This window comes from Bufo gargarizans, chromosome 4 (genome assembly GCF_014858855.1).
Source record: "Bufo gargarizans isolate SCDJY-AF-19 chromosome 4, ASM1485885v1, whole genome shotgun sequence".
NCBI classification, from domain to species: domain Eukaryota; kingdom Metazoa; phylum Chordata; class Amphibia; order Anura; family Bufonidae; genus Bufo; species Bufo gargarizans.
Genome location: NC_058083.1, coordinates 501,128,612 through 501,155,250, shown reverse-complemented (window position 1 = coordinate 501,155,250; position 26,639 = coordinate 501,128,612). Strand labels below are relative to the sequence as shown.

At 47.1% G+C, this 26,639-nt stretch overlaps 1 protein-coding gene across 1 annotated transcript in view; it reads right to left on the bottom strand.

The window, feature by feature from the left end:
* Positions 1-26,639, bottom strand: part of HAAO (3-hydroxyanthranilate 3,4-dioxygenase) — a 67,807-nt gene that overhangs the window by 10,310 nt on the left and 30,858 nt on the right. Inside the window, exons 5-7 of the mRNA XM_044292470.1 lie at positions 10,770-10,859; positions 6,567-6,610; positions 311-456 (exon numbers count right to left, since the gene is read on the bottom strand). Of these exons, the coding sequence (XP_044148405.1) occupies positions 311-456; positions 6,567-6,610; positions 10,770-10,859 (280 nt within the window). The remainder of the gene's footprint in view (positions 1-310; positions 457-6,566; positions 6,611-10,769; positions 10,860-26,639) is intronic.

The following is a 26,639-nucleotide window of genomic DNA, read 5'->3' as shown; positions in this document are numbered from 1 at the left end:
TTAGAAAGAGATTGTCATGTACTATATGACATTTACATTAATTATGGGATAAGCCCTTTACCTTTTTCCTATAGTGTACAAGCACGACCACCTCTGCTGGATTGCAGGGTGGTCGTAAACCCTGGAAACAAGCAGTATATAATGTGATAAAAAAATGAATCAATCCAGCAAAGGAGGCAATATGGACAATCACAACACATTAGTAAGTGTCTTATATTAACTTTATCTACATGATAAATGCCACTTGCTGAAGTGAGACAACCCCTTTAAATGAGATTATTTTTATGTTGCTCCCCGCAGGATATCATACCTTAGTCTCAAAACGATCTTCAAACAAATTTACATGTTTTTTCGTCTTTATTTCCAAGTGGTGTGAATCTAGCCATCTCTGAAAGGAAAAGGGCTCCAGAACTTTTTCAGTATTTAGCGGGAACGGAATTTTCTCTGGTATTTGGTCTTTAAGAAAAGAAAAGAATGAGAAGTTACTGCCCAAAAAAAGTTACAATGTAGTCCGAAAAAATTGTAGCAAAACGTTTCTGTTAGGCCACTTTCAGATGAGTGAGTTCACGGTGAGAAACACGCTCCATGTGGGAGTGCGATTTCCCTACCGGAATCCTGCTCTTGTAACAGGACCTCATTGCATTATAATGATTTATAATGCTGTGTGCCCCTGTCCGACATTGACTGTATTGAATTGTACCGACATAATGCTGTCAGTGCAATTCATTACAAATTATGTCAGGGACACCCTGCATTAGAAATCATTAAGGTACAACCACACGGTGCAGTCGTGATCCATTCGGGTTGCGGTCAGCTGCAGTTGAGAACCGCACAGCCAATTAGGCTGCAGCTGCCTTTTATTTAAAGGGGTTTTCCTAAATTTTTATACTGAAGACCTAGGTCACCAGTATCTAATAGGTGAGGGTCCCCCGCCAATCAGCTGTTTGAGAAGGCAGCTGCGATCCTACGAGAGCTGCATTCTTCTCTATGCTTTTCCTAGGCCAGTGACGAGGCGTTCAAGCGAATGGGGCTGTGCGCAATACCAAGCACAGCCACTGTACAATGTACGGTGCTGTACTTGGTGAGCTGAGAGAAGGCAGCGGCCCTCACAGGAGCGCCAGTGCCTGCTCAAAACAGCTGATCAGCAGGGGTCCTGGGTAAAATAAAACCGGAGAAAACCCTTTTAACTAACGAAGACTGCACTGTATAGCCGGTCTTCATTGTTAAAAGCTGCGTGGAACCTTCAATACCACACAGCGATTAAAGGGGTTTTCTCATCTGAGACAATGGGGGCATATCACTAGGATATGCCCCCATTGTCTGGTATGTGTGGGGTTCCACCGCTGAGACCTGCATCTATCTATCTCCTAAATGGATCCACGAAAGTGGTGGAGGGCGCACTCCATATGCACAGCCGCCCTTCATTCATTTCTATAGGGCCAACAATAATAGGCGAGCACTGGCTCAGCTATTTCTGTCAGGCCCATAGAAGTGACTGGTGGCCATGCATACGCAGTGTGCTCCCATTCACTTCTATAAAGACAGCACTTGGTAGTGGCCGGACAGGAGTCCTCCAGCCACCACTTTGTCCACTCCGTTCTCGATTTAGGTGCAGGTCCCAGTGGACTACCTATCAGACAATGGGGGTATATCCCAGCGATATGTCCCCATTGTCTCAGATGAGAATACCCCTTAACAATGAAGACCGGCTATACAGTGCGGTCTTCATTAGTCAAATAAAAGGCAGCTGCGGCCTAATTGGCTGTGCAGTTCTCAACAGACGGTCCAGGATGGGAAATCATGCTCCCACACGGGACGGGTTTCTCACAATGAACTCAATCATTTGAAACTGACCTTAAGGCCTCATGCACACAAATGTATTTTATTTCCGTGTCTGTTCCGCAAAAAAAACAGAAGTTACTTCATGTGCATTCCGTTTCCGTATGTCTGTATTTCCGTTCTGCAAAAAAATAGAACATGTCCTATTATTGTCTGCATTACGGACAAGGATAGGAATGTTCTATTAGGGGCCAGCTGTTCCATTCCGCAAAATACGGAATGCACAAGGACCTCATCCGTTTTTTGCGGACCGCAAAATACATACGGTCGTGTGCATGAGGCCTAAAGGGGTTGTTCAATATTTTAAAAGAGATCACCTATTCTCAGGATAGGTCATCTATGTACGATTGGAGGGGCTCTGATACCCCGCACCCCTGACAATCAACTGAACTACTGTACACGGCTCAATCCATTGTACAGTGGACAGAGTTGATTACTACAGTGCTACTCCCACTGGGACAAATGAGAGCGACGCTGCAGTAACCAGCTCTGTCCACTACACAATGGACGGAGCTGTGTAGGGTGTCGGATCCCCATCCAGGGCCGTCTTTAACGCAGGGCAAAAGGGGCAGCTGCCTCGGGCCCAGTTACTACTGGGGGGCCCAAGGCAGCTGCCTCTTGAGCCCCGCTGGCCACTGCCCACAAATTATTTTTTTGTCCCATAAGACGCATTTTTTTCCCCCAAAAGTGGGTGAAAAATGCCCCTGCATCTTATGGGATGAATACTAATCAGCACTTCCATTATGGAAGTGCTGATTAGTACTGAAGGACCGGGAAGCGGTGAAAGCTCTGTACTCACCGCTTCCTGGTCCTCGGCTGTCGGCTGTGCAGTGGCTGCGCACAGCGTGACCTCACACTGTGCGCAGCCTTTACAGCCGACAGTCGAGGACCAGGAAGAAGAGAGAGAGCGCTGGTGGTGAGGAGTGGCGGCGTCCAGGAGGAGAGGTAAGTTGTTTATTTATTTTATTTGCTCTGATGGCTGGGGGCTGATGCATGAGGCTGGGGGGCTGATACATGAGGCTGGGGGGCTGATACATGAGGCTGGGGGGCTGATACATGAGACTGGGGGGGCTGACACACGAGAATGGGGGGGCTGATACATGAGACTGGGGGGGCTGATACATGAGGCTGGGGGGCTGATACATGAGGCTGGGGGGCTGATACATGAGGCTGGGGGGCTGATACATGAGGCTGGGGGTCTGATTGGGGCTGTCAGCTGAGGTCTGTTTAACATTGGGGGTCTGATTGGTGGTTTGACCTGAGGTGTAATGGAAAATATTTTTTTCTTATTGTCCTCCTCTAAAACCTAGGTGCGTTTTATGGGCCGGTGCATCTTATAGGGCGAAAAATACGGTACTTGCTTGCTCCTCCTCCTCTCGACCTCCCCTGCCCTTTGCGTACGCCACGCGCCGTGACGTCACGCGAAGGCACTGCAAAGCTAGGGTGAGCCAAGCCCCGGTCTCCTTCCTGAACTGCAAAGTGGTGCCCACTTCCAGCCCTGAGCCCAGATCCTGAGCCTGCTAGAGTCTTCAGAACTGTAAGTATTTACAGTAATTCACTGTAAGCTATATTATATATATCACTTGTTTGTTTTTTGTGTGTGTGTTGTGGTGGAGGGCGTGATTGCATGCTAGGGTGTGGGAAGCCGGGATTCAGGGGGCCCAAGTAAATTCTTGCCCAGGGTCCAATCAATAATAAAGACGGCCCTGTCCTCATCAGTCAGATATTGGATTGGATATTGGAAATTGGATTTGCAGCAGATTTCACCTTACGCATTGCAATGGAGAAAATCCACGGAGAAAATCTGCAGCATCAACTGGCATTCTGCTGATTAAAAATCTGCACCGCAGGTCAACGGCTGCATGGATTCCACATCAATAATTCTGCAACGTGTGGATGAAATGTGATCAAATCTCACCCACTTGATTGCTACTGTAAAAATCTGGCCGGCAAATCTGCAACCTATCTGCCCTGTGTGACCATGACCTAAGCGGAATAACACAATCATGTCTATTACAGGGAATACTTTTGTAGCAATTCATTCTAGGGATACTTCTATGGAAAGCCACATTGCTACAGTAAAAACGAAGCAAACGTGTGATTAACATTTTTTATTTCTGGTTCTGAAATGGAGCACTGCGCCATGTGTGAACACATCCGTACATATGGGGCCCCGAGGCATAGAAATGATACTACGCCTTGCAGCTGGGGCTGACACTGGTAATCATCATTCAGCAGAAATGACATTACCAATGCAACCTCCAATCACCGGCATTTCTAATATTCCGCTCTGTTAATGCTGATTTACTGACCTAATATAATCTTGCATCCTAATATTAAAGCTAAGCAAACCCTGTGCCGATGCATTAAATCACATTATAATCCCTGTGCCCAGACGCTGAAAGCTCAGAAAATATTTTGTATTTTCTACCAACATTTCAATCCCAAATAAGAGGACATTTAAACCAGTCTCTTTCCCACTCCGAAAATGTCCCTTTTCATGAACATTTGCATAAGCCACACCCCTTTGGTTTATGGTTTGCCAGGCAGTTCGACAACAAGACAGACTGTTGGGAATTCTGAAAGTCAAGTCATTAAAGGGAACCTATTTTCACACTGGTCCCTTCTCAGCCGGTGCTGTGAACACTGGGGATAGGGTCAAGAAAATATTCATTGTACAGTCATGGCCAAAAGTTTTGAGAATTACATAAATATTGGAAATTGGAAAAGTTGCTGCTTAAGTTTTTATAATAGCAATTTGCATATACTCCAGAATGTTATGAAGAGTGATCAGATGAATTGCATAGTCCTTCTTTGCCATGAAAATTAACTTAATCCCCAAAAAACCTTTCCACTGCATTTCATTCCTGTCATTAAAGGACCTGCTGAGATCATTTCAGTAATCGTCTTGTTAACTCAGGTGAGAATGTTGACGAGCACAAGGCTAGAGATCATTATGTCAGACTGATTGGGTTAAAATGGCAGACTTCACCTGTTAAAAGGAGGGTGATGCTTGAAATCATTGTTCTTCCATTGTTAACCATGGTGACCTGCAAAGAAACGCGTGCAGCCATCATTGCGTTGCATAAAAATGGCTTCACAGGCAAGGATATTGTGGCTACTAAGATTGCACCTCAATCAACAATTTGTAGGATCATCAAGAACTTCAAGGAAAGAGGTTCAATTCTTGTTAAGAAGGCTTCAGGGCGTCCAAGAAAGTCCAGCAAGCGCCAGGATCGTCTCCTAAAGAGGATTCAGCTGCGGGATCGGAGTGCCACCAGTGCAGAGCTTGCTCAGGAATGGCAGCAGGCAGGTGTGAGTGCATCTGCACGCACAGTGAGGCGAAGACTTTTGGAAGATGGCCTGGTGTCAAGAAGGGCAGCAAAGAAGCCACTTCTCTCCAAAAAAAACATCAGGGACATATTGATCTTCTGCAGAAAATATGGTGAATGGACTGCTGAGGACTGGGGCAAAGTCATATTCTCCGATGAAGCCTCTTTCCGATTGTTTGGGGCATCAGGAAAAAGGCTTGTCCGGAGAAGAAAAGGTGAGCGCTACCATTAGTCCTGTGTCATGCCAACAGTAAAGCATCCTGAGACCATTCATGTGTGGGGTTGCTTCTCATCCAAGGGAGTGGGCTCACTCACAATTTTGCCCAAAAACACAGCCATGAATAAAGAATGGTACCAAAACACCCTCCAACAGCAACTTCTTCCAACAATCCAACAACAGTTTGGTGAAGAACAATGCATTTTCCAGCACGATGGAGCACCGTGCCATAAGGCAAAAGTGATAACTAAGTGGCTCGGGGACCAAAACGTTGACATTTTGGGTCCATGGCCTGGAAACTCCCCAGATCTTAATCCCATTGAGAACTTGTGGTCAATCCTCAAGAGGCGGGTGGACAAACAAAAACCCACTAATTCTGACAAACTCCAAGAAGTGATTATGAAAGAATGGGTTGTCAGTCAGGAATTGGCCCAGAAGTTGATTGAGAGCATGCCTAGTCGAATTGCAGAGATCCTGAAAAAGAAGGGCCAACACTGCAAATACTGACTCTTTGCATAAATGTCATGTAATTGTTGATAAAATCCTTTGAAACGTATGAAGTGCGTGTAATTCTATTTCACTACATCACAGAAACAACTGAAACAAAGATATAAAAGCAGTTTAGCAGCAAACTTTGTGAAAACTAATATTTGTGTCATTCTCAAAACTTTTGGCCACGACTGTACATTCATTCATCTTAAAGACAATAAAAGCTTTCAGATCTCCACCTTCCAGCGCTCAGAACAACTGGGTAAGGCCTCTTGCACACAAATGTGTGCGCCCCGTGGCTGTGTGCGCCCAGTGGCTGTAATGCACGAACACCCACAGTGGGGCAGCAGCAGCGGATTGCGGACCCATTTACTTTAATGGGTCCGAGATCCGCCCGTTCCGCAAAAAGATAGGACATGTTCTATCTTTTTGCGGAACGGAAGCACGGGACGAAACCCCACGGAATCACTCAGTAATGTCTCCGTAAGGTACCGTTCCGCGCTTACGTTCTGCATCTCCGGATTTGCGGACCCATTCAAGTGAATGGGTCTGCATCCGTGATGCAAAATGCCCACGGAACGGCGCCCGTGTATTGAGGATCCGCAAATGCGGTCCGCAATACGGCCACGGAGTGCACACGTTCGTGTGAAAGAGGCCTAATGCTTTAGCGGGTGGATAGTCATAATTACCTGGGTCAGGTTTTCCTGTGTTATATTGTTTTGAGTTGAAAAATCTAAAAAAGTGAAACATTAGAAAAGTCTCATTGTTAGGTCATGTTATATGGTATACAGTGTAGATAACACATACAGTATGGTTTGTGAGCTGATAACATTTCTAAAAGAAAGCTGTAAGATTATTGACACCTACAGGCGAAAAGGAGGTACTACAAGCAATGTGCTGCAAGCGCAATTTGTAATTAAAATTGTAGAAGAGAGTAAAAGGGGTTGCAAATTTAATGGTGCTGCAAGACTCACAGAAATGTAAAAATAAAAGATAAAAAAACTTCTCTGAGACCCCCAAACATTTGCTGAAAGGCGGTAATGTTACAAAATGATAAGAAGCCTTGCTCACCTGTTCAATCATTATACAGGTCCTTCTCAAAAAATTAGCATATTGTGATAAAGTTCATTATTTTCTGTAATGTACTGATAAACATTAGACTTTCATATATTTTAGATTCATTACACACCAACTGAAGTAGTTCAAGCCTTTTATTGTTTTAATATTGATGATTTTGGCATACAGCTCATGAAAACCCAAATTTCCTATCTCAAAAAATTAGCATATTTCATCCGACCAATAAAAGAAAAGTGTTTTTAATACAAAAAAAGTCAACCTTCAAATAATTATGTTCAGTTATGCACTCAATACTTGGTCGGGAATCCTTTTGCAGAAATGACTGCTTCAATGCGGCGTGGCATGGAGGCTATCGGCCTGTGGCACTGCTGAGGTGTTATGGAGGCCCAGGATGCTTCGATAGCGGCCTTAAGCTCATCCAGAGTGTTGGGTCTTGCGTCTCTCAGCTTTCTCTTCCCAATATCCCACAGATTCTCTATGGGGTTCAGGTCAGGAGAGTTGGCAGGCCAATTGAGCACAGTAATACCATGGTCAGTAAACCATTTACCAGTGGTTTTGGCACTGTGAGCAGGTGCCAGGTCGTGCTGAAAAATGAAATCTTCATCTCCATAAAGCTTTTCAGCAGATGGAAGCATGAAGTGCTCCAAAATCTCCTGATAGCTAGCTGCATTGACCCTGCCCTTGATAAAACACAGTGGACCAACACCAGCAGCTGACATGGCACCCCAGACCATCACTGACTGTGGGTACTTGACACTGGACTTCAGGCATTTTGGCATTTCCCTCTCCCCAGTCTTCCTCCAGACTCTGGCACCTTGATTTCCGAATGACATGCAACAGTCCAGTGCTGCTTCTCTGTAGCCCAGGTCAGGCGCTTCTGCCGCTGTTTCTGGTTCAAAAGTGGCTTGACCTGGGGAATGCGGCACCTGTAGCCCATTTCCTGCACACGCCTGTACACGGTGGCTCTGGATGTTTCTACTCCAGACTCAGTCCACTGCTTCCGCAGGTCCCCCAAGGTCTGGAATCGGTCCTTCTCCACAATCTTCCTCAGGGTCCGGTCACCTCTTCTCGTTGTGCAGCGTTTTCTGCCACACTTTTTCCTTCCCACAGACTTCCCACTGAGGTGCCTTGATACAGCACTCTGGGAACAGCCTATTCGTTCAGAAATTTCTTTCTGTGTCTTACCCTCTTGCTTGAGGGTGTCAATGATGGCCTTCTGGACAGCAGTCAGGTCGGCAGTCTTACCCATGATTGCGGTTTAGAGTAATGAACCAGGCTGGGAGTTTTTAAAAGCCTCAGGAATCTTTTGCAGGGGTTTAGAGTTAATTAGTTGATTCAGATGATTAGGTTAATAGCTCGTTTAGAGAACCTTTTCATGATATGCTAATTTTTTGAGATAGGAATTTTGGGTTTTCATGAGCTGTATGCCAAAATCATCAATATTAAAACAATAAAAGGCTTGAACTACTTCAGTTGGTGTGTAATGAATCTAAAATATATGAAAGTCTAATGTTTATCAGTACATTACAGAAAATAATGAACTTTATCACAATATGCTAATTTTTTGAGAAGGACCTGTATGTGAATGAGTAGTCACCGACTACAAGTGACCACTGAGGCCAGTGACTGGCTGCAGCTGTTACATGGAATGCAGTGCTGGATAGCTAGACTGCCAGGATAGACTGCATAGAACAGCATGGGGATGAGCAGGTGATTAAAGCTTTTTTTTAGCTCTTATATAAGGCTACTTTCACACTTTTTGCCTGATTCCGCAGGGAACAGCAAAAACTCTTCCATTATTGATAATACAACGCGTTTTCTATTGCATCCGAGAAAATTGATCTGGCACCATTGACTTGCATTGTGTGTCATGCTGGATCCGTCTTGCTCCGCATCCCAGGACGTACAGAAAACCGCAGCTTGCTCTCGGTATGGGAACACAACTAAACGGAACAGAATACATTTTGGAGCGCTCCACTCTGTTCAGTTCCGTTTTGTCCCCATTGACAATAAATTGGGACAAAACTGAAGCGTTTTTCTCCGGTATTGAGATCCTCTGCCGGATCTCAATAAAAGAAAAGTTAAACGCTAGTGTGAAAGTAGCCTAACATTCCTGGCCTTCAGAAAATTACTGAATTTGGGGGAGTTCCAAAAAAAACCTTTATGGCTTTCTTCACTCATTGTTTTTTTATTGGCATTGTTTTTTGGATTTCATGCATTTTTACAAATGTTTTTTTTTTGTAGTCAAACATTTTAGGCTACTTTCACACCAGCGTTTTCCTTTCCGCTATTAAGATCCCTCATAGGATCTCAATGCCGGAGGAAAACGCTTCAGTTTTGTCCCCATTTATTGTCAGTGGGGACAAGACTGAACTGATTGGAACGGAGCGCAACAGGATGCATTCCGTTCCGTTTGGTTGATTCCCCATGATGTACACAAATGCGCTGCAAGCAGTGATTTTGAGTGTACGTCATGGGACACTGATCAAGACGGATGTAAGTCAATAGCGCAGGATCCGTTTTCTCTGACACAAAAGAAAACAGATCCGTCCCCCATTGACGTACAATGGTTTTAGCGCTGGATCTGTCATGGCTGTTTTAGAGATAATACAACCGGATCCATTCATAACGGATGCAGACGGTTGTATTATCAGTAACGGAAGTGTTTTTGCTGATCCATGACGGAAAGTAGCCTTATCTGTGCATTTTTCTAATCGTGTAGAGAAGCCAAAGGCCACCATTTCAAAATCCACAGCACATCAATTATGTTTGGGGTTCAAGCTGCAGGTTTTCTCTTTGCTATACTTTTTGCCATTCAGGGGTTGCGGTCATGGCACACTTGTGACTCAGGGTGCAGCCCCACTCATTTCTAGGTGATCACTGCTGCAGTCTGCTGCATCAAGTTGAGTTCCACAACATCAGCTCTTCTACAGTAGGTCTGGCTCCACTGCATCAACTCTGCTGCATTAACCTCTGTTCTGCTACATCAGTCCTGCTACACCAAGTCCAGCTCCACTGTATCAGCCTTGCTGCATCATGTTCAGTTCCACCACATCAGATCTGCTATATCAAATCCAGCATCACTACATCAACTCTGCTGCATCAAGTTCACTTCCACTACAACAACACCGCTGCATCAGGTTCTATTCCACTACCTCAGTCCAGCTCAGCTACATCAACTTCACTGCTTCAAGATCTGTTCCACCACATCAATCCTGCTACACCGAGTCCAGCTCCACTACATCAACACCACTGCGTGTAGTTCCGTTTCACTACATCAGTCCTGATATACTACGTTTAGCTCCACTTCATCACCTCTACTACATCAAGCTCAGCACCACTATTCTGGCTCTGCTACATTACTGCACCAGGCCTACATTTTGCCATGCCAGTTCTTTGGCTCTGCTACATCGGTCTACATCCTGCTGCACCACACCTTCCCTGGACCTCGAGACTGGCCAGACAAGGGGCTGAACCAAGTCACCAGATGAGACATAGCAGTTATATTACAGAACTGTCTCGGGCTCACTACATACGGATTTTACAGCTCCCGTTGAAGTAAAAAAAACACTGAGCTGACCAGAGCAGATGAGGGAGAAGGACTTGTTATTTTATCACATTTTTTTAAATTAAAAGGTCTTCTTCTTAAAAAAAAAACATTGCGAATTCATCAGAAATCTGCGGTGTCGGGCTCTATATACCACCCTGCCTGGGAGTGGCTGACACACATGTACTAGGAAACTGGGTGGGGCAAGGGGCCCATATTAAGTTTTGCTATGGGGCCCTATGAGATCTGTATACTCCACTGGACTTACTCATTAATTATTGGCCTGAGTTGTGTTCCAAGATCTTCACAGTGAAACCACTTTTCAAATAAAACTTCAGTGGAGTTTTCCACATAATACCTGTAAAAAAAATACATAAGAAAATGTATTCAATTGTTTCATGATGTGAATGAGCAGGATAGCCAGACATCACATAACTAAAGCACCTGACGTGGACAGACATGTGTAAGAGCCCTAAAATGCTGTAAGATTATACTGTGGAAACCGTCAACAAGCTGCTTTTGACTGATCTGGTATTGCTATTACTTGCCTCTGTTTTGCACCTTGAGTGTTGTGTGTGGCTGGGTAAATCCATATCCACTGAGCGCCCCCTTGTGGCAGCTGCCGGCAGGCTGAGTTTTATCATGTACACTGTGAATGCAGCAGGTGATATTAAGCTGTAGGGCAGGGATGCTTAACCTGCGGCCATCCAGCTGTTGTAAAACTACAACTCCCACCATGCCCTGCTGTAGGCTGATAGCTGTAGGCTGTCCGGGAATGATGGGAGTTGTAGTTTTGCAACAGCTGGAGGGCCACAGGTTGAGCATGCCTGCTGTAGGGGATAGATATATCAGTGTATTTATAGCAGGTCTTTGGGGTACATACACTGAAAAGGATGGTGTTCAGATCAAACAGCATATCTAGTGATGAGCGAATCGAAGTCCACGAAATTCAGGATAAATTCAACTCGCCGCGAACCAGAATTTCCTCGTGTTTCGAGGTAGCGAATCAATTTAACCTGAAATAGTGTAACAAGCAAAAACAAGATACTTACCTGATCCATTTGCTCACGACAGGCCGGCCGCCGTCATCTCGCTTGAAGATCTCGGCCGAAATCCTGTGCGCGGTAAGGTATGGTGCTAGACCTTCAAACAAGATGGTGTCGACCGGCCCATCCCAAGCAAATGGATCAGGTGAGTATTAATATTTTTTTACATTTTAGAGTGTATTATTCCTATCAAATGCCGCGATCAGCTATGAACGCGGCATCTGAGGGGTACAATGATGGGGAGCGGTGCAATCGCCGTTCCCTGTCATTGAACCCGACCTTCTAAAGTAATTCATCACAAAGTGGATTTTTTTGTTAAATTCGGCGAAGCAGTCAAATCGAATTTTACAAACCTTTACTCATCTCTAAGCCTATCTATGAATCACCACTGCCACAACACCTGATTCACATGACCACATTTCTCTTCTATGTCCCATGTGTGTGTTTTTTTTTTTTTTTTTTTAAAGGGGACTATTCACCCCTCCATTTTATTAATGCATCTATGTGCCTGATCCAAGAAAATTAGTGCATGTGCAGTACTGCAGACCAATGTATTGCCATGTTTTGTTATGCTATGTTATGCACTTTACACCAGTATGCAGAGGTATGGTTGGCAAGGACAGGGTTAGCCATCTTGTGCCTCCTCTCTTGGTAGGAGTGGGCTGGTCCAACTTCCTGCCAGGAGGGGGAATGGAGCCCAGACAGAGTGGTGGAAGGAAGCTCATGCTTTAGCTCCTTCTCCAAGGAGCCTTCAGTTCTCCTGTGAGACCATTACCCCAGAGAGGTTCACAGAACCAAGACTATTTCCATCTTGGAAGCTACAGCATGTTCAGTCAGAAGAGTATCTAGCAATCACAACTTTACAGACCCTGCTGCAGGTGAGGGTATACGGTTCAGACACCCATCACCTAAGCAAAATCCAGGCCAGCATACAGTTGCAAGAAAAAGTATGTGAACCCTTTGGAATGATATGGATTTCTGCACAAATTGGTCATAAAATGTGATCTGATCTTCATCTAAGTCACAACAATAGACAATCACAGTCTGCTTAAACTAATAACACACAAAGAATTAAATGTTACCATGTTTTTATTGAACACACCATGTAAACATTCACAGTGCAGGCGGAAAAAGTATGTGAACCCCTAGACTAATGACATCTCCAAGAGCTAATTGGAGTGAGGTGTCAGCCAACTGGAGTCCAATCAATGAGATTATATTGGAGGTGTTGGTTACAGCCGCCCTGCCCTATAAAACACACACACCAGTTCTGGGTTTGCTTTTCACAAGAATCATTGCCTGATGTGAATGATGCCTCGCACAAAAGAGCTCTCAGAAGACCTACTATTAAGAATTGTTGACTTGTCTCTGGCATATGCTAACATCCCTGTTAGCGAATCTACGATACGTAAAACACTAAACAAGAATGGATTTCACGGGAAGATACCACAGAGGAAGCCACTGCTGTCCAAGAAAAACATTGCTGCGCGTTTACAGATTGCACAAGAGCACCTGGATGTTGCACAGCAGTACTGGAAAAATATTCTGTGGACAAATGAAACCAAAGTTGAGTTGTTTGGAAGAAACACTCAACACTATGTGTGGAGAAAAAGAGGCACAGCAAACCAACATCAAAACCTCATCCCAACTGTGAAGTATGGTGGTGGGGGCATCATGGTTTGGGGCTGCTTTGCTGCGTCAGGGCATGGACGGATTGCTATCATCAAAGGAAAAATTAATTCCCAAGTTTATCAAGACATTTTGCAGGAGAACTTAAGGCCATCTGTCCACCAGCTGAAGCTCAACAGAAGATGGGTGTTGCAACAGGACAACGACCCAAAGCATAGAAGTAAATCAACAACAGAATGGCTTAAACAGAAGAAAATACGCCTTCTGGAGTGGCCCAGTCAGAGTCCTGACCTCAACCCGATTGAGATGCTGTGGCCTGACCTCAAGAAAGCAATTCACACCAGACATCCCAAGAATATTGCTGAACTGAAACAGTTCTGTAAAGAGGAACGGTCAAGAATTACTCCTGACCGTTGTGCACGTCTGATCTGCAACTACAAGAAACGTTTGGTTGAAGTTATTGCTGCCAAAAGAGGTTCAACCAGTTATTAAAGGGTTTCTACCACTTCGCTTTCACATAATTAGCTGTCAGACACTAGCGATCCGCTAGTGTCTGCTCTGCCAAACTATCCTGCTATAATAGCTTTTGGGGCAGCCGTTTCCCTAAAAAAAGATTTTATATTGATATGCTAATGACCCTCTAGGTGCTATGGGGGCGTCATTAGCACCTAGAGGATCGGTCTACCTTCTCAAGATGCCGCCGCCCAGCGCCTCCCTCCAGCCCGCCCATCTGCTTCGGAATGCGATCAAACGGACGACTTCACGCGCATGCGCCGTGCGCGGCTGTATTCGGCGCATGCGCAGTGAATGTCCGACCGCTTCCCTGCTCAGACATCTCCACTGCGCCGGCGCCGATGGAGCACTATGACGTCATCGGCGCCGGCGCAGTGGAGATGTCTGAGCAGGGAAGCGGTCGGACATTCACTGCGCATGCGCCGAATACAGCCGCGCACGGCGCATGCGCGTGAAGTCGTCCGTTTGATCGCATTCCGAAGCAGATGGGCGGGCTGGAGGGAGGCGCTGGACGGCGGCATCTTGAGAAGGTAGACCGATCCTCTTGGTGCTAATGACCCCCGCATAGCACCTAGAGGGTCATTAGCATATCAATATAAGTTCTTTTTTTAGCGAAACGGCTGCCCCAAAAGCTATTATAGCAGGATAGTTTGGCAGAGCAGACACTAGCGGATCGCTAGTGTCTGGAAGCTAATTATGTGAATTCAAAGTGGTAGAAACCCTTTAAATCCAAGGGTTCACATACTTTTTCCACCTGCACTGTGAATGTTTACATGGTGTGTTAAAAAAAACAACATAGTAACATTTAATTCTTTGTGTGTTATTAGATTAAGCAGACTGTGATTGTCTATTGCTGTGACTTAGATGAAGATCAGATCACATTTTATGACCAATTTGTGCAGAAATCCATATCATTCCAAAGGGTTCACATACTTTTTCTTGCAACTGTAACTCCAAGCCTGTATCATACAGTGGACACCTATCTCTAAAAGTTCCAGCATACTGCTGTTAGCCAGAACTATAAGAGAGAGACATCAACAAGATAGCACATCTGAAGTGCCATTTAATTGCCACATTCGCAGCCACCCTACCTCCTCATCTGGTGACAGGAATTGTACTTTGTGCCTACTAATGCTGGATCTATCACAACTTATATTTTGCACTAAGTAAAGAGAGACTTTTCTACTTTTACATCTGGCCTGGGTCTTTAAAGCACCTTTCCACTGCACTGGCCTGAGGGAGTACACAGTGACACATCTCATCAGGGCCACTACCACTCCCATCCTCTGCACTGGCTCTTCAGGATTTTTCTCAGGCCCGGTGCTATAATAAGGCAGACCAAGAGGCCGCCTAAGGGCGCTGAGAAGGGGGGGGGGGGGGGGGGGGGCGGAAAAATGTAACTTTTTTTTCATTAATCACTGCAGCTGTTCTCCTTTGTGTGGTGGTCCTCATATCTTCTCTCTGGGCTCCCGAGTCCTGACAAGTTGTTTGAGGACCTTTCCCACTATGCCAATCAGTGGCCGCAGCTGTGTCACGTGTCAGGGCAGTGATTTCCCGCTGAGCCAATCACTGGTCTGACACATGACACAGCTGCAGCCACTGATGGCTGAGTGGGAAAGGTCCTCAAAGTTTTTTTGGGAGCACAGAGAGAAGATACCAGGACCACACAAAGGAGAAGGGGAGCTGCTGCAGACGGGAACAGGCCCAGGTGAGGAGCATGTTTATTTTTACACAACATTAATAGAGGGGGGAAATGTGCCATGGAGGGGGTGATGTTACATGGGGGGGGGGGGGAAATGTGCCATGGAGGTTGAAATGTGACATGGGGGGGAGAAATGTAACACAAAGGGGGTGATGTAAAAAGCAGGGGGTGATGTGACATGGAGGGGGAGAAATGTGACATGGAGGGGGAGAAATGGCACAGAGTTGGTTGAGTGGTTCGCTTCTGCACCCTCCTCATCCTCTGTATCTGCACCCTCCTCACTCTCTGCTGTGTGCACCCCCAAAGACACCACAATAGCTCCTCCACTCGAATCAGAGGAAACATTTCCCCATCCATTCCCAGACCTTACCGATGCGCAGCCATTCTTTGCAACAGATAAGGAAAAGGAGGTAGCAACGGCCGCCACCAAGCAGTCTGACGACAGTACCCAGAACAGCCCAAGGAGGGTGGTCCCCGCTGTTGCTGCCTACTCCGAGATCTCTAATATCAGTGGTGTTGAAGGTGACGATGATGACGTGTCGATGGACGTCAAGTGGGTGCCCACAGGAGTGGAAGAGGAGGGGAGTTCAGAGGGAGAGATGGAGCAGCAGATAGGGAGCAGAAGCAGGCAGAACTCCCAGTGCACAGGAGGTAAAAAGCAGACTGCAAATGTATCAGGAGCTAGCCATCCACCATGCACGGTCATATCCTGCGCCCCCAAGACGCCGGCACATGGCTTTGCAGTGTGGGCTTTTTTTTAACGTGTCAGCTGCTGACAATAGTGTTGCCATCTGCAGCCTGTGCTGTCAACACATAAGTCGCGGTAAGCCCAACACTCACCTAGAGACGACTGCCTTAAGAAGGCACCTGGCCTCCCATCACCGAGCCCAGTGGGAGCAATGCCGTCAGAACCCACAAAGCCACACTCCCAGCGCTCCACGTCCTGCCTCTTCTTCTTCTCCTCTCTCCTCCCATTTGTCCTCCATTCCACCTTCCACCATGCCATCGTTGCGTTCATCTGGCACAAGGCAGGCTTCCGTGGCCCAAATGTTCGAGCGTAAAAAATTTATGACGCCGGATAACCCTCTTGCCCAACAGCTGACCACTGGCTTGTCGGAACTGATAGCCCGCCAACTACTACCATATATAATTGGTGGACTCGGAGGCCTTTAGAAAATGTATGGCCATTGGCACACCACAATGAAAGGTCCCCAGAAGGAAATATTTCTCCCAGAAGAGCATCCCTGAACTATATGGCCACGTTCAGTGGCAAGTTAATATATCTCTGGCAGTGTTGGTGCCAAGATACATCTGACCACAGACACGTGGTCTAGCAAACACGGGCAGGGAAGGTACATAACTTTTACTGCCCACTGGTTGAACCTTCTGACAGCCCATCAAGCATGTATCCCATGGCACCCATGTGGATTTGGTGTTACTGCCACGCAGGGGAGCACCCAGGAATTTTGTCTAGGGGGGGTCCGAAAGGCAAAAAAATGTGGCATGTGTAGTGTGCTGTGCTAATTCAATTTTTCAAAGCCCCCTTTATATTTAAAACTGCAGGGACGGGGGTGTAGTGTGTTGCGCTGATTCTTTTACTTGGCGATTCTAAAAGCCCTGCAGGAAAAGAACAATGCGGCGCGCGAATTATTAAAAAATGGCCCCGCCCATTATTAAAAGCCCCTCCTACATATAAGAGGCCACTCCCAACAAACACTGTACAGCTGACATTCTATAGTTGCGGCCTGTCTCTACACATCATACTGAGAGAGGGGGAGTCTGTCCTGGCTGCACTGTCTGCTTCACATCATACAATAGACAGCCGGCTGCAGCCAGGAAGCTCCTCCTCCGCTCTCCTCCCTCCCCCGATCCTGCTCAAGGCCTGTGGTTCCCCCCACCATCTGCCTGCTGCCCCCTTTGGCTGTCCTCACCCAGCTCTGAATCCTCCTTCTGCAAACGGCAAGGGAGGAGCCGGAGCATCTCCTCTAGTAAATAGCGCCCCCTACCTCTTACATCCAGTGATGTCACCTTTGTTGTAGACGTTCTCTTTCCTCATCTTCTCCATTCAGACCAGACCGCCATGATGATTTTTCAGCCATCTCCCGTCTCTGCAGAGATTAACAAACAGACATTAGTTTCCCACATTTCCATCATCTTCACATCTTCTGAACCCCCTTTCCTGCCACCCCCAATACTGTGCCTGCTGTGCCCCCAATACTATACTGCTGAAACAGTCCCCCTGGAAATACTACTACCACACAGATAGTGCCCGCTGTGCCCCCAATACTATACTGCAGAAACAGTCCCCCTGGAAATACTGCTACCACACAGATAGTGCCCCAATACTGTGCCCGCTGTGCCCCCAATACTATACTGCAGAAACAGCCCCCCTGTAAATACTGCTACCACACAGATAGTGCCCCCTTCAACAATTATTGGCACACAGTTCTCTAAAAAAATAACTGCGCCCAGACACTAATAGTATAAAGATAATGTCCCCCAAAAATGATTGTAACCCCGCTTAGTACCCGCTGTTGAGCTAATGTCCCCATAATGTATGCCAGTATAAAATACCCCTATATAGTGCCCCAGCAAATGCCCTCATAGTGCTCCTCTCCCCTTCCCCATAGTGTCGCCCATAATATGCCAGTAAAAAATGCCCCTTCTAAGTGCCACCATATGCCCCAATAGTGTTCCTTTCCCCCATAGTGCCTACCATAATGTGCCAGTAAAAAAAATGCCCCCTTAGTGCCACCAGATGTAATAATGCTCCCATAATGTGCCAATAAGAATAAAGAACCCTTTAGAGTCCCCACTTCCCTTTAGTGCCCCCAAATAATGCCCCTATAGTGCCACCAGATGCCCCATAGTGCCATTCTCCCCTATAGTGCCCCCCCATAATGTGTAAAACAAAAAGCCCCTTTAGAGCCCCCATAGTGCTCCTCTCCCCCATGGTGCCCCCCAAAAAATGCCCCCATAGTGCCGTTCTCTCCTTTACTGCCCCCCATAGTGCCGTTCTCCCCTTTACTGCCCCCCATAGTGCCGTTCTCCCCTTTACTGCCCCCCATAGTGCCGTTCTCCCCCTTTACTGCCCCCATAGTGTCGTTCTCCCCTTTACTGCCCCCATAGTGCCGTTCTCCCCTTTACTGCCCCCCATAGTTCCGTTCTCCCCTTTACTGCCCCCCCATAGTACCGTTCTCCCCTTTACTGCCCCCCATAGTGCCGTTCTCCCCTTTAGTGCCCCCATAGTGCCGTTCTCCCCTTTAGTGCCCCATTAGTGCAGTTCTCCCCTTTAGTGCCCCCATAGTGCAGTTCTCCCCTTTATTGCCCCATAGTGCAGTTCTCCCCTTTATTGCCCCATAGTGTAGTTCTCCCCTTTAGTGCCCCCATAGTGCAGTTCTCCCCTTTTATAGTGCCCCCCCATAGTGCAGTTCTCCCCTTTTATAGTGCCCCCCATAGTGCCAGCTCCCCCCCCCTCAAAAAAAATAAAAAATAAAAAAATACACCGATACTTACCAGCAGCGATGCGATGCAGCCTCTTCCGGCCCGTGTCCCTGCTTTGTGCTTCCCGGCTCAGGCAGCGCGATGATGACGTCATCGCGCCGCCAGAGCCGGCCTCTGATAGGCTGCAGGCATTAGTGCCTGCGGCCTATCAGAAGAACAGGGGAGGGACACACCTCTCCCTCCCCTGCCGCAGCACAGATATGGAGATGAGCGCTTCCACAATGGAAGCGCTCATCTCCTACTGCCCCCCGCCGCCGCCGTAGCCGCCGCCGCTACAATTACATCCAGGGCCGCGCCGCCTGTGGTGATCGGCGGTGCGGCCCTGAAGGATTAAAAAAAAAATTTTTTGCCTGGTTGTTCTAGGGGGGGTCCAGACCTGCTGGACCCCCCCTGTAGGTGCGCCAGTGCTGCCACGGATTGTATGCAGGCCGGCCGGCCTCTTCTTCTCCTCCTCCTACTCCATCCTCCGTCTCCTCCTCGGCTGACTGCTCCTTTTCCACTGCTCCGCCTCTTCTGCTGCATCCCCCAAGCTCCCCAGAACCTATTCGACGTGCCAGGTGAGACGTTGCCATGCTGTGCTGCGGCTGTGGTGCCTGGAAGCCAAAAACCACACCGGTCCTGCACTCCTTTCAGCTCTGCGGTCACAGGCCGATGAGTGGCCAACCCCGCTCAATTTGACAGTTGGTAAAGTGGTGTGTGACAACGGTGCCAATCTGCTGAGCATGCTGAAACAGGGCAAAATGACATGCACATGTCCTGAACTTAGTCATTCAGCGATTCGTTGCCAAATACCCCAGGACATCTTGCGGCAGGCCAGGAAAATCCCTGGCCATTTTAGATCTTACAAGGCCATGGCTCGTCTTGCTGACGTTCAGCGGCAACACCACTTGCCCGTCAGACGTCTGATTTGTGACTGCCTGACAAGCTGGAACTCCACCTTGTATATGCTTGATAGCCTGCTCCAGCAGAAACATGCCGTTAACGACTACCTGTACGAACTCTGCAGCAGGACAGGTTCTGGGGAGCTTGGGACTTCTGCAGACATTTGATGAGATCACCAAACTGGTCAGTCGCAGCCAGGGCGCCATCAGCGACATCGTACCTTACGCCTTCTTTCTGGAGCGTGCATTGCATCGTTTCATTGATCAAGCCGTCGATGAGCTGAAAGATGAGGAAGTCGCAATGCTGAATGAATTCCCGGGGGGGCTACTCCATCTGAGACAAATCAACAAGAGTCTGAAGAGGAGTTAAATGAGGATGGTGGCTGGGGGGAGGAGGAGGAGCAATAAGAGTAGGCTTTAAACTTTTCGGAAATCCCTGGTGTTGTCCGTGGCTGGGGGAAGGAGACCAAGGACGACATTCTCCTGGGTCGATAAGCAGGAGCCAGGGCGCTCCACCGCTTCCAATTTAGTGCAAATGGGGGCTTTCATGCTCCAGTGTTTGAAGAGGGACTCCTGTATAAAAAGCATAAAGGTCAAGGACCTGTACTGGGTGGCAACGTACTTAGACCCCCGGTACAAACACAAAATGGCAGACATGTTACCAGGATCATAGAGGCCTGTCAGAATGCAGCATTTCCTTTCCAGGCCTTGCTGCGAGAGATGCTGCATTCTGCTGTTGCGGGCACTGGCATAGGAAATTCCACCCATAGCGAAACAGGTGCGGGTACCAATCCTACCGCGCCTGCAAGAAGACAGTGATTTGAAGATGTGTTGGTTCCTTCGGATATGAGATTATTCTTGCATCCAACCCATTGACAGCCGCCCTCCAAATCCAGCCTCAGGGAACACCTAGACCGACAGGTGTCCAACTACATCAGGTTAACGGCCGATGTGGACGCTCTGAAAAGCGAGGAACCCCTTAACTACTGGGTGTGCAGGCTTGACCTGTGGCCAGAGCTGGCACAATTTGCCATGGAACTCTTTGCTTGCGCCTCGTTGGGTGTCCTGTCCGAAAGGACGTTCAGTGCAGCAGGGGGGATCGTGACCGATAAGCGCACTCGCCCAGCTCACGACAGTGTGGACTACCTCACATTTTTAAGAATGAATAAGGCATGGATCTTGGAGGAATTCAACACCTGTGATTACCACGTGTAATTGAATTTCCTCCTGCCAGCCCACACATATCCACCACCACCCAGAACAACGAATTGTCCTTGCCTTATGTATATACAGCGACATAAAAGTACTTTTAGGTACTGTCAGGTGAATGCCTAATTTTTGGGGCCTGTACTGGCTGACAGTTACATACAGTTGCAGGAAAAAGTATGTGAACCCTTTGGAATGATATGGATTTCTGCACAAATTGGTCATACAATGTGATCTGATCTTCATCTAAGTCACAACAATAGACAATCACAGTCTGCTTAAACTAATAACACACAAATAATTACATATTACAATGTTTTTATTGAACACACCATGCAAACATTCACAGTGAAGGTGGAAAAAGTATGTGAACCCCTAGACAAATGATATCTCCAAGAGCTAATTGGAGTGAGGTGTCAGCCAACTGGAGTACAATCAATGAGATGAGATTGGAGGTGTTGGTTACAGCTGCCCTGCCCTATAAAAAACACACACACCAGTTCTGGGTTTGCTTTTCACAAGAAGCATTGCCTGATGTGAATGATGCCTAGCATAAAAGAGCGCTCAGAAGACCTACGATTAAGAATTGTTGACTTGCATAAAGCTGGAAAGGATTATAAAAGCATCTCCAAAAGCCTTGCTGTTCATCAGTCCACGGTATGACAAATTGTCTATAAATGGAGAAAGTTCAGCACTGCTGCTACTCTCCCTAGGAGTGGCCGTCCTGTAAAGATGACTGCAAGAGCACAGTGCAGACTGCTCAATGAGGTGAAGAAGAATCCTAGAATGTCATCTAAAGACTTACAAAAGTCTCTGTGATATGCTAACATCCTTCTTAGCAAATCTATGATATGTAAAACACTAAACAAGAAAGGATTTCATAGGAGGATACCACAGAGGAAGCCACTGCTGTCCAAAAAAACATTGCTGCACGTTTACAGTTTGCACAAGAGCACCTGGATGTTCCACAGCAGTACTGGAAAAATATTCTGTGGACAGATGAAACCAAAGTCGAGTTGTTTGGAAGAAACACACAACACTATGTGTGGAGAAAAAGAGGCACAGCACACCAACATCAAAACCTCATCCCAACTGTGAAGTATGGTGGTGGGGGCATCATGGTTTGGGGCTGCTTTGCTGCATCAGGGCCTGGACGAATTGCTATCATCGAAGGAAAAATGAATTCCCAAGTTTATCAAGACATTTTGCAGGAGAACTTAAGGCCACCTGTCCACCAGCTGAAGCTCAACAGAAGATGGGTGTTGCAACAGGACAACGACCCAAAGCATAGAAGTAAATCAACAACAGAATGGCTTAAACAGAAGAAAATACACCTTCTGGAGTGGCCCAGAGTCCTGCCTCAACCCGATTGAGATGCTGTGGCATGACCTCAAGAAAGCGATTCACACCAGACATCCCAAGAATATTGCTGAACTGAAACAGTTCTGTAAGGCCTCATGCACACGACCGTTGTGTGCATCCGTGGCCGTTGTTCCGTTTTCCGTGATTTTCTGCGGACCCATTGACTTTCAATGGGTCAGTTGAAAACTCGGAAAATGCACCGTTGTTCATCAGCGGCCATGATCCGTCTTTTCTGGCCGTCCAAAAAATAGGACCTGTCCTATTTTTTGGACGGACAACGGTTCACTGACCCATTCAAGTCAATGGGTCCGTGAAAGAACACGGATGCACACAAGATTGGCATCCGTGATCCGTGGCCGTAGGTTACTTTCATACAGACGGATCCGAAGATCCATCTGCATAAAAGCTTTTTCAGAGCTGAGTTTTCACTGAGAATATACTAAGAACTGTGTACATGACTGCCCCCTGCTGCCTGGCAGCACCCGCTCTCTTACAGGGGGCTGTGATCCGCACAATTAACCCCTCAGGTGCCGCACCTCAGGGGTTAATTGTGCGTATCATAGCCCCCTGCAAGAGATTAGGGGCTGCCAGGCAGCAGGGGGCAGACCCCCCTTCCTCCCCAGTTTTAATTTCATAGGTGGCCAGTGCGGCCCTCCCCCTCCCTCTATTGTATTAACTCATTGGTGGCCAGTGTGCGGCCTCCCCCTGGCCCCCCCCTCCCTCTATTGTATTAACTCAATGGTGGCCAGTGTGCGGCCTCCCCCCGGCCCCCCCCCCCCCCGATCATTGGTGGCAGCGGAGAGTTCCGATCGGAGTCCCAGTTTAATCGCTGGGGCTCTGAACGGTAACCATGGCAATCAGGACGCTACTGCAGTCCTGGTTGCCATGGTTACTTAGCAATATTAGAAGCATCATACTTACCTGCTGGCTGCTGCGCTGTCTGTGACCGGCCAGGAGCTCCTCCTACTCGTAAGTGACAGGTCTGTGCGGCGCATTGCTTAATGATCTGTCACTTACCAGTAGGAGGAGCTCCCGGACGGTCACAGACAGCGCAGCAGCCAGCAGGTAAGTATAATGCTTCTAATATTGCTAAGTAACCATGGGAACCAGGACTGCAGTAGCGTCCTGGTTACCATGGTTACCGATCGGAGCCCCAGCGATTAAACTGTGACTTCGATCGGAACTCTCCGCTGCCACCAATGATGGGGGGAGAGGGGGGGCCGGGGGGAGGCCGCACACTGGCCACCAATGAGTTAATACAATAGAGGGAGGGAGGGGGGCCGGGGGGGCCGCACCCTGGCCACCAATGAGTTAATACAATAGAGGGAGGGAGGGGGGCCCCCTGCTGCCTGGCAGCCCCTGATCTCTTACAGGGGGCTATGATATGCACAAAATAACCCCTGAGGTGCGGCACCTGAGGGGTTAATTGTGCGGATCACAGCCCCCTGTAAGAGATCGGGTGCTGCCAGGCAGCAGGGGGCAGTCATGTACACAGTTCTTAGTATATTCTAACTAGAAGCGTCCCCATCACCATGGGAACGCCTCTGTGTTAGAATATACTGTCGGATCTGAGTTTCACGATCTAACTCATATCCGACAGTATATTCTAACATAGAGGCATTCCCATGGTGATGGGGACGCTTCAAGTTAAAATATACCATCGGATTGGAGAAGTCAATGGGGGACGGATCCGTTTGCAATTGCACCATATTGTGTCAACGTCAAACGGATCCGTCCCCATTGACTTGCATTGTAAGTCAGGATGGATCCGTTTGGGTCCAGGCGGACGCCAAAACGATTTTTTCTTCATGTCCGTGGATCCTCCAAAAATCAAGGAAGACCCACGGAAGAAAAAACGGACACGGATCACGGACCTACGGACCCCGTTTTTGCGGACTTTAAAAAAAAATGGTCGTGTGCATGAGGCCTAAAGAGGAAATCCATATAATTCCAAACGGTTCAGATACTTTTTCTTGCAACTGTATTTATCCTGTGACTGCCTAATATATCTACAACCAGAGAATCCAAAGTTCTTTGCTGTCAGGTGAATGCCTATTGGCTAATTTTTGGGGCCTGTACTGGCCGGCAGTTACCGTATTTTTCGCCGTATAAGACGCACCGGCCCATAAGACGCACCTAGGTTTTTGGGGAGGAAAATAAGATGAAAAAATTGTGAAAAAATATATTTATTTTTTTTATATTTAAAATTTTTATTAGTTTTTCAACAAGAAAACAATGGGTTACACTGTATCAAGGCAAGGGCGCGCAGGCCTAAGCATTTACAGTTAGCACAGAAAGATAATGAAAAATAGTGAAAAATAAGTTACTTAGTGCTTGAGAGGACGGTATGGGTAAGATCCAAGTAGTACATTCTAGACATTTTAAAACTTTACTTAGACATCACATATGCTTCGTATACACAAGCAAGACAATGCTATGTAGGCGTCAAAGGCACACAAGTAAAATACGAATCTACAAAGAAGGAGATCCAGAGGTTGATGGTCAGAGGACATAAATCGGAGCTTCACCACTCTAGTGTGAGTTTCTGAAGTCCGACCAGGGGGACCACTTTTTGAGGAATGTGTTATGGGATCGCATTTCCCAAGAAGAGAGTTCTTCAAACCTATGGATTTGGTCTATTTTTTGGATCCAATCATCCATGGTTGGAACCTGGGGATGAAGCCAATGTTTGGGAAGCAACAGGCGGGCAGCCATTAACATTTGCATGAATAAGTATGACGGTTTCACACTCTGATCCTCAAGGGAGAAGGACAAGAGAGCTAGTTGCGGAGAGGGTGAAATAGAGGTCCCGCAGATCTTGCTTGATGTAGCAAAAATCTCCACCCACCATCTGTGTATATTGGGACATGTCCACCAGATGTGAAAGAAAGTTCCTTTTCCCCCACAGTGCCTCCAACAAGCATCCGAAGCAGATTCTGAGTACAATGATGTTTTGTCAGGTGTATTGTACCACCTAGTGAGGATCTTGTAACTATTTTCCTGGATCCGAACACAGCGTGAGGCACTGTGGGGATAGCTAAGGAGACTGGGTAGGCTGTTAAATGGGAAAACTATATTAAGGTCCCTTTCCCAACTACTCACGAATGACGGTTTGGCAAGCATGGGTCGGAAAACGTAATTTACTATAGATCAGCGAAATTAATTTCCTAGGCATAGTTTGGAGTGAAATAACTGCTTCGAGCCAGACTAAAGGTCGTGATAAATCTCCTAAATTGATATGTTGTTTCAAGTAAGCTCTTAGATAAGCCATGGTAAAGATATCACATGGGTGCGGGTTTAAAATAGTGTTAAGTGCTTGTAGGTCTAGCCATTCACCCGAAGACAATGCCAGGGAGTTAATGTGTATAGAGGAAGACTTAAGTGTTTGGGAAGTCGCGGATTTTATTGCCCCGGGGGCTGTGCCAATTATGTCCTTCACCGTCAGAAGGGGGGAGGGATATGGTATAGAGCAGTGTGAGTAAGAAACCCATTTCCAGGCCTCTAGAGTAGCTTTAATTATCGGGTATTGGGAGAATTGTCCTGGGATGACCGTTTGGGAGCCTAGTAGTAGTGCTCAAGGGGATTTTTGTAGTATATCTAATTCCAGTTCCACCAAGAGGGAAGGCGGGGAGGAGTGCAACCAAGCTACCACTCGGGTTAGAAGGATAGCTTTACTGTAGATTTCAGGATTAGGCAGCCCGATCCCTCCCGCATGCTTAGGTTTGGTGAGTAATGAAGATGATAGTCTCGCTCTTTTACCATGCCAAATAAATGTCCTGAATTTTTAAAAAATTTGGTCATAATATTGTTTGGGGACTGAGATTGGCAATACCTGTTGTAGGTAGGTGAGGCGAGGAAGGATTAAGGAGGCTAGAAGATTCTTGCGGCCAAACCAAGATAGGGTTGGGTTGGACTTTGCCAAATTGTCAATGGCCTCAAAAATGGACTTCCTAAGAGGGATATAGTTAAGAGCAAAGAGGTCATGTATGTTAGAACTCAGTTTGACTCCCAAGTAAGTGATTGTTCTTGAGGACCAGTTAAATGGGGAATCGGCCTTCAGCTGGTTTTTTGTGGAGTTGGAAATTCCCGTACAAAGCACCAAGGACTTGCTAGCATTAATTTTGAAGTCTGAGGTTCGACTAAAGCAATTTAGATGACTTTGAATCCGAGGGAGGGAGACTTTGGGGTTAGTCGTCATTATCAGGACGTCGTCGGCGAATGCTGCAACTTTCTGTTCCCTGCCTCCCAAACATAGACCCGAAATCTCCCCGTCAAGTCTGAAGTTAGCAAGGAGG